The sequence below is a fragment of the Amphiura filiformis genome, chromosome 1 (assembly GCF_039555335.1).
Source record: "Amphiura filiformis chromosome 1, Afil_fr2py, whole genome shotgun sequence".
Taxonomy (NCBI): domain Eukaryota; kingdom Metazoa; phylum Echinodermata; class Ophiuroidea; order Amphilepidida; family Amphiuridae; genus Amphiura; species Amphiura filiformis.
Genome location: NC_092628.1, coordinates 7,021,253 through 7,035,045, shown reverse-complemented (window position 1 = coordinate 7,035,045; position 13,793 = coordinate 7,021,253). Strand labels below are relative to the sequence as shown.

The following is a 13,793-nucleotide window of genomic DNA, read 5'->3' as shown; positions in this document are numbered from 1 at the left end:
CATTCTTTCACAGCCTTGGTTTCAGCGACCTCCCACGAATGAGGTCAAATTGAGTTTGTTAGGTATAGATGAAGCTTTAAGAAAGAAATTAATAAGGCTTTTTGAAGATATGGCGGGCACAAAAGGTGATGGCGTACTTTGATTTGGGTTATCTTTTATATGCTTTCTCAGCTGACAAAATATTACCCAAATCAAAGTATGCCCTCTCTTTTTATGCACTGCCAGCCATACTTCAAAAGACTTACATCAAGTATTAATAGATGAAAATAGATGACAAATACATTTTCAGCAAGGGGCAGTATGGGGGAAACAGTCAAGGGATGAAAGCCTCCCCAGTCACATCAAACCACTAGGAAAGGTTTGTAATATTTAAAATGTTACATCATTGATTCCCTTTTATTTACAGGACACAGAGGAAGTACAATCCTATCAAGCTCCTTCCTGCCTCCTTACTAGGTCAACTCATGGGAATTCACATCCACCCCTAATGACAGGAAATGAGTGTAAAATACTTTACTTACTTTTTGTACATCATTGTTTTCCTTTTACAGCACATGGAGGAAGTAAAAATCTATCCAGCTCCTGCCTGCCTCCTTACTATGTGGGCTCATGGGAATTCACAGGTTTACAGTTTGCAACACATGCTATCAGCAGCACTTATGATGGCATATCACTCTATGACAGGTGTATGAAGATTACCAGTATGTATTTGAGCACACGGGTACATAGACCAGAGGAAATAGCCAGTACTACATTTTATGCCGTGTCATACTTTTGGGCTTATGCACGGGATTTAGGACTAGTTGGTAAGACAGTGTTTGTTTATGGCAAGTCAATAAGATGTAATAATGTAAACTAAATTGCTGAATTGTTCTGGTTATGAGCTGTGCATCGAGTGTGAACATAAAATTGATAAGCAATCACACTGATTGGCTGATCAATAATCATGACAGGAGGGTCGAACCATTGGTTATTGAGTGTGTAGAAGGGGCGGAGTGTTTGCCTTTTCACATGCTCAATGATCATCTTCGCATATTTAGAACTCTGAAGAATTCAGAAATTTATTTTAGGTTCTAAAACTATGTACCTGGTACCTGTACAATATCTGTACAATGTAGTCGCTGCTGGCAAAATATCTCTAAGATACATCATACCAACTTGTGTAGTGGTTGGATGCATGAGGAGCAACTATATTTGCATTTCAAAAGACTTCAGGTCAAGGCGATCAACAACCAGAGCTGGTAGTTAATTCCAACTGGTGATTGTAGGTACAACACATGTGTTCTGGAAGGTTCTGATATTACTTTTGAGTTGAAATATTTTCTTGCTGTGTCTTTTTTAAGATATTGTAGAGCGCTGGATATAATCTTTACAGGCATAAGAATTTCCTGCTTTTTTATGGTCCAAATTTCCGCACTTTATTCTAATTTCAACCCGTTTTTGGCCTTCTTATTCATTCATTCATATTTATTCAGTACTCACATAAAAAATATTACAGTACATATGATAAAAAAATATACATTATAAATACGTATACAAGATGTGGTCAATTGCATGAAATACCAGATATAGCAACGAAATATATGGATTATGGAGTAAACACCAGACGAGTACCAAGGATAGCCCAAAAAGCCTCAATAAAATTGAGGCTTATTTCCATTGGGGTCCTTAAAGAAAAAAAGAAATGGGGAAACAAGCAGATCAGGCAACAGAACCAAATAAATAAATAAATAAATAACTCCCGAACCCAAAATATTGCACAAAATAAATAAATAACACCCAAATCCCATATTGCACATAAAATTACGACCAAAAAGAAAAAGATCAAACTCCATCAATACCTAATGAAAGAACTTTGCTCAGTTCTTATGGCTTGATCCATCAGATGTTTTTTGACGGTTTTTTTAAATTGGGTCAAATTGGTGATCTGTTTGATGGAATTTGGTAATGAATTCCAATGTTTGATGCCACTATAAAAAAAGGTGTGACTAACATTACCGTGGTTTCTAGGAACAACAAAATTGTATGAGCTATCCCTGGTACCGTAGTTATGCAAAGATTTTGTACGAGTAAAATTGGCACTTAGATAGACCGGGGCTTTTTCATGTTAGTTTTTAAAAACTTGATTCAGTTTCAACTGAATCACCCTATCATGAACAGACAACAAACCAATTTTGTTCCGCTCTGCCTGACCAATGTGTGCACGAGGTCCCAAATCCAAAATGAACCGCACAACTTTATTTTGCATGGTTTGCAGCCTGTTCTTAAAATGTTGTGAGAGAGAGGAATACCATGAAGAGCATGTATAATCATAATAACACATAATAAGGGCATTGCAAAGTATCTTACGAGTGGTTAAGTTTAAATTACCAGCTTGTCTATACAAGAACCTCAACCGTGCGCTAGCCTTTTTAATAATATCTTGGGCAATTGACTCCCCATTCAGTGTTTCATCAAGGGTCACCCCCAAATATTTTGCAACCTTGGAGGATGTTATTTTCTGACCACCACAAGAAACAGAAAATGAATTAACTTTCCCGAGTCTTTTCTTTGTACCAAATAGCATGCACTCCGTCTTTCCAAGGTGTAAAGAAAGTTTATTGTCTATAAGCCACTGTCTACATGAGTCAAGCTCTTTACCAAGTCTCTCTGCAATGTGCCCCGGATTTTTATCAGACACTAAAAGAGCGCTGTCATCAGCGTGAGCAGAAGCTTGCAGTCGACACTGCTGGCCATGTCATTCACATAGCAAAGAAACAAAAGGGGACCAAGAATGCTGCCTTGCGGCACACCGCACGAGACACCAAGGGGATTAGAGTCAACATCGCTTTACATTGACAATCTGCTTCCTGTCACTTAGGGACGATGAAAACCAGTCAACAGAAGATACACCCATGGCTCTAAGTTTTTGGCAGAGAATGACATGGTCAACAGTGTCGAATGCCTTCTGTAGATCAATTAAGACTAAACAGGTGTAATTACCTATGGACATTTGACTCCTGATATAGTCGTTGAGGTGAATTAAGCAGGTATCAGTAGAAAATGAACTCCGAAACCCAGATTGGTACCCATACAAAATATTATTTTCTCTCAAATAGGTCTCCAGCTGAGAATACACAGCTTTTTCCAATAATTTTGATGTAACACATAAAATGCTCACTGGCCTATAGTTTCCAACCTCAGAGCGACTATTTTTTTTGTACAAGGGTCTTACACGAGCAAGCTTAAATTCAGTTGGTACAGTGCTAGTACCTATTGACACATTAATTATATGGGTCAACTGATTTTTAATAATGCTGCCCCATCTCTCAGAAATTTGGCAGGAACTCCATCAAGGCCAGTGCTTTTGTTGGGATTAAGAGAGCGAAGCTCTTTCAAGATAAAATCACTTGACACAGGGCATAATTTAAAGGCATTAGGTGACACGCCCAGTTTTTTGTAATGGCTCGAAAAAATTGTGGAGTTCACGCTGAACTTTCCGAGAGAGGCAGGCAATTTGTTGACTAATGTGCTAGCAACAGTAGTATAGAACTGGTTGATATGATTGGCAACTGTGCTAGGATCAAAACAAAGGTCACCATCAATTTTAAGAATAACACGAGATTGATCCTTGCTTTTGTTACTGTAACCCAGGGTTTTCAATTGCTCCCAGAGTTTTTTGGGATTGAATCTAAATTCTTCAATTTTATCCCTAAAGAAACTACTCTTGGCCTTTTTCACATCCCTTTGAATTTTATTTCTTAATCTGGAATACTCAGAATACAATTCAGGCTTTTGTTCTTTCTTGAACCTGTATAAAAGATTATCTCTCAATTTAATTGCTTCTAAGATTTCACTAGTCATCCAAGGTTCAGTGTGATTTTTGAGTCTGATTTCTTTGACAGGAGCCAAGGTTTCAATAATATTTGATAAAACTGTTTTAAAACACACCATGATCTATTGACATCAGTACAAAAACCCCAGACCAGTCTGCCAGTGAAATGGCAGTTAACAAAGCATCAACGGTGTAATTTTTCATTGATCGTATCTTGACAATGTTGTGATGTTTCATCTGGCCTTTGACAACTTTCCGAGTACAAAAATCAACAAATGATCACTCATGCCAATATTGATAGTCCCTGACTGGCATATTTTGTTGCTGTTATTACAAATGATGTGATCAATAGCACTAGAACTAGTTGAGGTGATCCTGGTTGGTTCATTTATGAAATTTTTGAGGTGAAACAATCCCAACATATCAAGATACTTTTTCAACAGACCATATGATTTAGGTGCTAATGTGTTAATGTTGAAGTCGCCGAGGACCATTACCTCACAATCAGATCTAATTTTAGAAATAATAAGCTCTAATCGATCAAGGAACCCACTGTCCTTGGGAGGGCGATAACAAACCCCAACAACAATTGGTTTTGTTTTTGGCAAAAGTAATTCAATCCACAGGGCTTCAACATTTGCATCAAGCAGATCTGATCTGCAATTAAAAGCCAAATTGTTCTTAATGTACATACACACACCTCCACCCTCTCTGTTCCGATCAGCTCTGATCACAGTATACCCATTGATGTTTATTTCAGAGTCAGTGACAGAACTGTCGAGCCATGTTTCTGATATTGCTATTACAGACGAGAAAGAGTTATTAGAAAGAATTTTTAGCTGAGATACTTTGGCAGTGTGCGACCTAATATTGATATGGATGAAATGGAGTCCCTTTGTTTGAAACAGTCAAAAAGGAGCTAAATTGTTCGTCGGAAGGATTGAAGTTAGACGATTTAGAGTTATTGGTACCGCTAATATCTTGGTCTTCTTCAATGTTGGCAAACGGGAGCTCATCAAAGCAACAAATATTGCACAAGTAACTCAGCTCAGCGTTTTCCGCAACAATGATGTCGTACTCTGCATCCGTTAGTATTTGAGTGCATCTGCTATGTACCCATCTATCACAATTATCACATGTAATGGCTCTACTTCTGCTAACGACGCCTTTACTGCAGTGGACACATGGGTGTTTAGGTTTCCTTGCAGTAGTACTAGGGCCTGGGTTAGATGCAATATCTCCAGCCAGGATCATGAGAAGTGCTAGTCTTACATGTGAGCTTCTGTCGAGTTTACGAAGAATTCTGGATTGATTGGGGAGTAATGGGATGCCATGTTCAAAAGGCACTCGAAACTGGCACATTGTTGATGTTGTGCTCAGATTATCAGTCAGTGAGATAGGGGCGCCCAGTGTTCACTTTCATTTGGGAGACCATAGTTCATGATGAAATTGAAGCTTGGTTGATTTACGCTTGAGTTCTGGATATTATTGCACATGAAATTAAGAGAAGGTACACCCAGTTCGATGATACCATGTAACGAAAGCATATTGACCATATTGACCAAACCGGCTATCAAAAAGTTCAGTTCACACAAACCACTATAAAACAGGTGTTGGCACTGATTTCAAAAGTTAATATTATTCACAGAGTTAAAAAACGGTTTAAAAGTCCAGTATAAAATCAGCCAAAATGTTGTCAGCATCGGCCTAGGGTTATATAGTTGATGGAGCCATAGTTCAGTATTTATTGCACATGAAGCAATGATAAAGTTGATGTAAGCTTAAACTAAAACTTGTGTGACAGTGGTACCAAAGGTGCCAAATTCTGCTACCTTGTTTGTGTACAAACCTGGACCCAAAAGTTGTCATCGAAGTCAGGCAAATGTAGCAAGAAAACTGGTTCTCTAGCATTTCCAATGGATACACACTCTTATATAATAGTAATTGTACATCCCATATACAGATTATTTTGCAGTTATGGGCATAAATAGTAGCAGTTTTTGTGCAGCCCATACACTCCCCTGGCAGCCATCTTTTTAGCGTAAGTCTTAGCCTCATTTCATGCGCTTTTTCAGGGTTTTTCAAACTTTTCAGGATTTTTCATGGATGATCATTCTCATGCCTGTCTTTAAGTCTGAAATCATTGAGACCATTTCCTATTTTATCTAGTGTGGTCTGCTTTTTAGCACACTATCTTGATTGTAAAGAATCCCAGTCAAACAAGCCTGTTTTCCCTTCTCAGCACTACATATGCTGATACCATTTATACTCATGAGTAGAAAGAGACAATACATGTATGAAGTTAAAGGCACAACATGATACCACGGCTGGGATTTGAATCAGCAACCTTCCAATTATAAGTCAGAGCCCACACACCGTGACACGAGATGGAGCACAAAAGAAGATAAAAACAATAGAGATCTTGCGATTTCCAAGAGGTAGTCATTGTGACGTCAACACCGACATCTTGTGGGTACGGAGTGCTTTGTTGCTAAGATCACCGTGTTGATGCTTGACTGAAGGGGTGTAATGTTTAACGCATGACATGCAGAACGGCAGTACCCACAAGGTGGCGGATCCAGCGGAAAAAGGCTGACGGCCTCTATTGATATTGTAACTATGTAGTAAGTTATGGATGACATTGTTACATCACATACTTTGAGATCCATATTGCTAGCATTAGTCATGGACATGTTGTACATCTCTTAAGGTTCAGAACAAAATTTTTGGTTAATTTTTCTTTTCTTTTTTGATTTACAGACCATAAAATTGGAGGTGCAACAACAGTGGGTGCTTATATAAATGCAGCTAAAAAAGGTAGGCTAAGCTTTGTATGCAAATATCATACTAATAAATTATTTAATCCTGGACACTACTGGTCATCTAACAGTATTTCTGATTGGTTGATAACTTAAAATGCTCATTTCAATTGCCAATTATGACTAGGCTTTAAATTATTTACAGATGATCTTATTAATACCCTCCTTGATTTGTTCAAAATTGGACACATTATTCATTTTGGCCAATCGGCAGGTAGTTCTCATGGGGTTAAAGAGACGGTGTACCAACTGGTAAAGGCTAGCATCATCTAGCATCAAATGTCTTGTCCAAATCATGTGACATCTGGTCACAAAACTGATTACGTGAGCTATTATTAAAAACATTGGGCTATTCCAGTTGCAATCCATACACCCCTGTGGAAGACATAGTCTTAGTCTCCCACATAAGGTGTGTAGATTTCAAATGGAGTCACTCATTCAGGTAACCCCATTTGAAATCCACACTTCCTGTGTGGAAAATTAAGGTCATGTCTTCCATAGAGGGATTATGGATTTTCAGTATTTCTGATTTCTCTTATGTATTTGTGTCCACAGCTTGTAGTTCTTCTAACTTGGATGAACCATTCCTATGTATGGACCTGGTATTCATAAGTACATTACTAAGACATGGATATGGCCTGAATAAAGACACTAAAATACTGGTAAGTAATTGGACAATGTGTGATGAGTGCTGTGTTCAGTGCCGCCGACAAGGGAGGGGGGGGGGTTAAGGGGGTGCGTTATCCCCAGGCCCAGGGTCCTAGGGGCACGTAAAAAATAAAGGAAAAGTGGGCCCTGACGTTCATTTTTACCCCCGGGCCTCACGGGGCCTGTAATGGCTCTTGGCGGCACTGGCTGTGTTGTGGGTGGGTGTGCTTTTGTATACCATCAATCTTGGGTATTCACATGAGAAATTGCTGTGTAAAAGACAAATAGTGTGTAAAATAGCACCTGTCCGCACAACGGAAACAGGCTATTTTGTTAGCTGACATGCTACTTACCTAACAATGGCCTGAAATATCTAACTAGCCATTTGGCGTACTGATGTGGATACAATTGACCAAATTTATAATAGTCATCTTCCCGTTTTAGGCCACAATTATCCTTATTTTGGCTCACTTCACCATTAAAATTACAAATTTATGCCTGCTACACTCGCATACATTCCAGTAAAATAATTTAGGTGACTGTATCCTGATATGTAAAAACCAAAGTTACACAAACAAGATGGACAGATTTTTTCAGGCAGGAAGGTTTGCTTTTAGGAGCAGCCTGTCTGCAGACAAGTTGCTTTTTTACTGATTTTACACAGTGAAAAGGACACACAGGTATTAGTACAGTCTGGTTGGTGTTGATAAAGTGAAAATGATGACCAATAGGTCAAATATTTTGTTGTCATGACCGTTGATCAGCCAATCAGCGTGGACAGCATGATTGTTTATCACTTCTGCATTCATGCATGATGCACAACACAGAATTAACTTTAGGTGCCTATTTTGCTGGTCGTAGTATCAAATGGCACATGCTAACCTAATCTCCAATGCCTAAGTCATGTAAAAGCACTAATCCCATTACCAAACTTAAAGGGAAACAAAATACCAAAATTTATGTGCGCTATGTGAATGCATTTGAATGTATTTATTTACTACATAAGCAAATAATGTTTATCATTTACTATTTGTTTCTATCAGGCTGTGCCAAAGATTGATGAAGTAGATATAAGCTGGGCATTGGGAGCAACCATTAACCTCTTACGCAATCACTGGGATTATGACAGCAGATGATATACATTGAACACAGGAGAGGCCAGTAGATTCCTCCACAGTCTGCTGAGAGAAATCTCTGCTGTATTCATACTGTGCAATTACTAATTTGTAGAAAGGACCAACTGTACAAGCAAGGTTGCTGTCCCATAGAAGGCAATGGTTAAGATAATAATTGGGCAACCCCCAATTTGATTTTGGCAACCCTGTGTACATGCTGTTAGCTGCAAAGAATGGGCTATTCCAGTTAAAATCCACACTACCCCTGTGGAAGATTTTGGAAATATCTGCCACAGGGGGAGTATGGATTTCAAATCACGTGAACACATTAGGCAGCTCTATTTGAAACTCATGCTCCCTCTGTTGAAGATTCAGGTTGAATCTTAAAGTTCTAAGAGGGTGTATGAAATTGGAGCTGCCTGATGTGTTAATTCCATTCAAAATTCATACTCCCCCTGTGGAAGATATTTCCAAAATCTTCTGCAGGGGCAGTGTGGATTTCAACTGGAATAGCCCAGTGGATGGAGGTTTAGGAGCAAGATAGCCCTGGAAGCAGTTCTTGTATCTGGATGCCCTCAGGGGTTCTCAAATTGATCCAATTTTGTGAGTCTAGAGCCAAAATTTTCCAAAACATAAACAATTTGAAAAAACCTATGCTAAATTTGGCTCAAAATTTGAGCTGCCAGTATAGAAATATGTTCCATTTTTGATATAAAATTGGATCAATTGAGCCGATATTTATCTAGCTATTTGTCTAGCTATGAGTTTCAAATATCGTTGAGTCCAATGTTATCATTTTCATGTTTTTGATCCAATGTTTTCACACACTTGGATTCATCAAAACATAATAATATGGGTCCTACTAGCAAATACCCAAACCAAACTTGAGACAGCAAATGAAGTAAAGCGGTCAGTAAGTTTGTCACAGGGTTTGTCAATAGAAAATCTCATAGAAGTCCAAGGAATCAAACAAAAGAAGAATTACTCAACTATTTTATGTGTTTCTTATATAAATATTGGACATTTTACCAGATAAAATATCATGGTATTCAGCATTTTGTTGATAATGTACTAAGATCTACATATGCACATAACTTTGTAAAACACACACATTCCAAGATTTGTTGAATTCAGGCTACATTTAACTATAGCTAAAATAATAGTTTTTCGATCATGAGAGTATGAGTGTACTGCGTGCACTGCGTAATGTCGTAAGTTTAGTGGAATGACACAATAGTGCGATCGATTGTGCACGCATAGGAAATGCAGAGCGTGTGTGGTAGGCGTTGTACGCCGACGCAATTGTCATTGCGTGCCTATTGAGCTCTCATGATCGAGAAACTATTATTTTAGCTATAACATTTATGATGCATCGTAAGTCAAAAACACGTCAACCATAGGATTTATATATCTGGGTTGAGATGCATTTACACTTACTGCTCACAACCTATAAATAGGAATATTCCCTTCCCTGTGTATCCAAGATGGCCGCCATGGCATGAGCGGCCATCTTGGATGTGCAGTAAAGGTGAATTTAAAAAATCTTTATGAGGAATGAGGAATCATTTGAAATGCTTATGAAGTAATTGTAGTATAATATTTCTCCTTGCTCATATATTATATACCGATATGATCAGTATTATATATCAGAATAGTCGACTGCTGATCCGTCGGATGACGCTTTATCAATGGGAAATGAACTTTGCTGCATGGATGATGTCATGATGAGGTTAGCATTTATTCCGTATTGAAAATAGTGCTGTAATCGATTGTCGTAAGTATCGATAGTCGGAAAATACATAGACTTCCGACATGTCGAAACACTCAATGTCAGTATCGATACACAAACGACATGGCACACATGCTTAGATTATCTCAAATCAGGTCTCAAATTACCGTCAAATACTCAAATTACCGTCTCCCAATTTAGTTTTAGCTGTTAGGCTTCAATACACTTGTTGTTAACTTGTTTCTGGAACTTACTGATAATAAAATTGGTAAACTCAAATGCGTGTTTCAAACTGTGTGAGTATCGATAATAGTATCGACATGTCGGATGTTTGCCTCCCGACATATCGATACCCAGAAAGCTTATCGATTACAGCACTAATTGAAAAGCATGTTCCAACAGATCTGCACTCGACCGGCTTTATATTGTATAATACAAGATGTCTGCCATGGGCGCATTTATACTTTGTGAGCAAGGAGTTGGATATGAAGGAAGTGTTATAAAGGAATCAAGTACATTGTAAATGTTAGTGAAATGCTTCCAGCACTGTAATGTGATGCAATCAAGCAAAATGAGTCAAATGTCAGGAATATTGATTTTGAGATATAACCAATATAGTCCAGGAGATAAATCTCATACGGGCCTTAATTAAGGACTGAGTTCAACACCCATGTCTACCAATATTTGTTACAATGAGGTGTTAGGATAGATCCTCTGGATCACTGCTAGAGGGGTAGTGCACTCAAATTGTAGGGTATGTTTTTGCTAGAGGTCACGAAAGGTCACACAGGGTTAAAAAATTGAAAATGCTTCGATTTTGTTGAGAGATATATCAAATTACTCGTCTAATAACAAGGATTAAGAAAATGTTTAATTTGTGCTATCTACGATCTATTGTTATTGAGTTATCATACAAAAACCTCATTTTTATCAAATGAGGTGCTACTTGTTATGTGCAAAGGAAGACAGAGATCAACAGTGGCTATGGCCACCCAATGGCCTTTGACCTTGTTTGCATCCTATCTCAGTAAGCGAACACAGTAGATATGCAAAACTATTCTTTTTCTGGTTCTACTCGGGTATCATTTTTGCCCAAATCAGAGTAAGTTGAAATTTTGATCCATGTACAACCAAAAACGTGTCATTTTGCCTCAAAATTAGGCTTTTGTAGGATAACTCAACGATAGGTCTAAGATAGCACAAACTATACATTTTTTTAATCCTTGTCATCAGACGAGTAATTTGATCGTGACCTCTAGCATAGAACGTAGCCTACAATTTGAGTCCATTACCCCCCGTAACAAATATTGGTAAACATGGGTGTTGAACTTGACCATTTTTCAAAACCCCTTGTTCTTAAACTAATAATGTTATTCAACTTCCTTAGTATTTTATTGTTCCAAGCAACATTATGTTGGCCATATCTGTAGAACGGAGATCTCATGGGGTTTTCTGCAAAATGAAGCTCTGAGGATGGCTCATGCAATTTTTGATTTTAATCGACATCAGACTCATTTAGCTTGATCTCATTACATGTCTTCATGTCAGTCCAATATACATGTAAGTGACGTGATCAAGTGAAATGAGTTTGTTGTCTTGGATGTAATCAATTTGTGATCCATCTGAAATAAGTTCCAACTTTTGTACCTTCTTGCTGCTCACAGCACAAAAATATAAGTATTTCAGAAACCTAAGTTTCATTTCAGTAAATTTCAGCATTATATCACCTTTACATAAATTCAAATTTTTGTCTTTGATGTAATCAATTTGAGATAAAGTTGAAATAAGGTCTAACTTTTGTACCTTTTACTGCTCACTGCTCACAGCACAAAAATATATTCAGAAACCTAAAGTTTCATTTCACTCGATTTCAGCATTATTATTATAACATAAATTCAAATTTTAATTAATTTTTGATTTTGTGGTCAGTTTCTTCTAATTGTGTTTTGTGTTCAGAGATACTCTTTTGAATTTTTATTTCATACAATTGAAGAAATTTGTTTTTTTTATTCGTCCTTTTTAACGTGGGATTCATTGACAATTTGATGGCTATATAATTAAGTGTATATGGCATATATTGGAACTGAACCAACTATGCTTGCAAATCTTGCATGGCATATTCATTTGCACATAAGTAATAATGTCAGCCATTTGATGGCACAAGTTGATCCAGTCATGTATTCTAAGTGTGTGTGTCTTTTTTAAAATGTTGGATTTTTATTTATTTATTTTTAAAGTTTGATGACAAATAGCAGTACTGGGAACAATGTGTATCCTTTTTAAGAGGGTGAGATGGCCGAACGGTCTAAGGTGCTACGCTGTCGGCAGTACGAATGCAATCTGCAAGGGTTCAATCAAGCCTTGGGATTGCCTTATGGGAGAATTCTCTCCCTCTCCCAGAAGGGTGGAAATCCTACAATTATGTTCAGCTACTGTGAGGTTAATTTATCAGTGTTTATTTCTTGAATTGTGAAGCACTGCAGAATATAATTGTAGAATTTCTCCTCACCTCACCCCCCCCCCATACACTGCTTAACATTTGCAGCTTAAGTAGTGCATGTGCGGTGTCTTGTGGTTCGGAAGTCGGGTAAAGCTGTTGGCCTAATGAACAGAAGAGTCATGTAAGTGTCAGAACTGTTCAAAAAGTGAAAGGGGAGCATTCCTGGTTCTGATATCTGAATGCAATCCTAGGTTCCAGGGTCATGCATAATACATAATGGTTTTGCGATACATTGAGGTTCAGTGCATATATAGGAAAGAAAGCTCCCACCCAGCCAATCAATGTGCAGATATTTAGAGCCTTTTTGATAGGTGCTTCCTTGTCTCAAAAATGTAATTTACTTGTCTCAGGCACAACCATTATGTAGCTATTTTTGTTGTTGAAATGTAAGAAAATCAGTATTTTTAAGCTGTTGATATGCAAAAGTGCAGCTGTCTGTTGCTGTATACATGGTGTATATCACTTGGTAATTAATATAAATTATTGCAAAAGGTGTAAGTATTTGTTACTTTGCAAACTAATATTCTGTTACGCCACACATACATTTGTAAGAGGGTCATATCATTGTGATTATTGTATAACAATATATCCAAATCATGAATGATAAATGATAAATGATAAGTTATGCATTTAATAATAATAGGTGCTGTACCATATGCATTATTTATTATGAACACTTATCTAGGGTGCCCTCAATATAAGGCTTACTAGTAATATCTACAATATACATACAATAACATGCAAACCTAAATCCATAGATTCTACACTTTCTATCCACTCATGGCAAGTTCTGATCAGTATCAGGAATAAATCGATAGGTACACCTTACGTAAAATCAGTAAGCCTTAAATCCCTGGAGGGCACCCTAGATAAAAGAATGCAAAGTGGTTGTCACACATTGGCGTTTTTTATGAAAAAAAGCACTTCAACATTTTGAAAATGTCAAAATGTCATAAAATATTGTTTGGCAAATATTTTTGCAAAGTATATCAGCATTTAAATAACATTATGTTAGAAAATTAAGCAGCAAGTTTTCACTGCTATTCAAACATTTATACCCTTTTTATATCCTTCATGTAAACCAACTTGTAAATGTTATCTGGATAATGTTTTAATTTTGCTTTCACGTCACAATCCTAATTCTGTCGAAATGGTCCACTTTGTGAGA

At 37.4% G+C, this 13,793-nt stretch overlaps 1 protein-coding gene across 1 annotated transcript in view; it reads left to right on the top strand.

The window, feature by feature from the left end:
• Positions 1 to 11,101, top strand: part of LOC140170876 (ectonucleoside triphosphate diphosphohydrolase 5-like) — a 40,280-nt gene extending 29,179 nt beyond the window's left edge. Inside the window, exons 8-11 of the mRNA XM_072194375.1 lie at positions 552 to 806; positions 6,575 to 6,631; positions 7,189 to 7,295; positions 8,325 to 11,101. Coding sequence (XP_072050476.1) covers positions 552 to 806; positions 6,575 to 6,631; positions 7,189 to 7,295; positions 8,325 to 8,417 — 512 coding nt within the window. The 3' untranslated portion in view covers positions 8,418 to 11,101. The remainder of the gene's footprint in view (positions 1 to 551; positions 807 to 6,574; positions 6,632 to 7,188; positions 7,296 to 8,324) is intronic.
• The last annotated feature ends 2,692 nt before the right edge of the window (positions 11,102 to 13,793 follow it).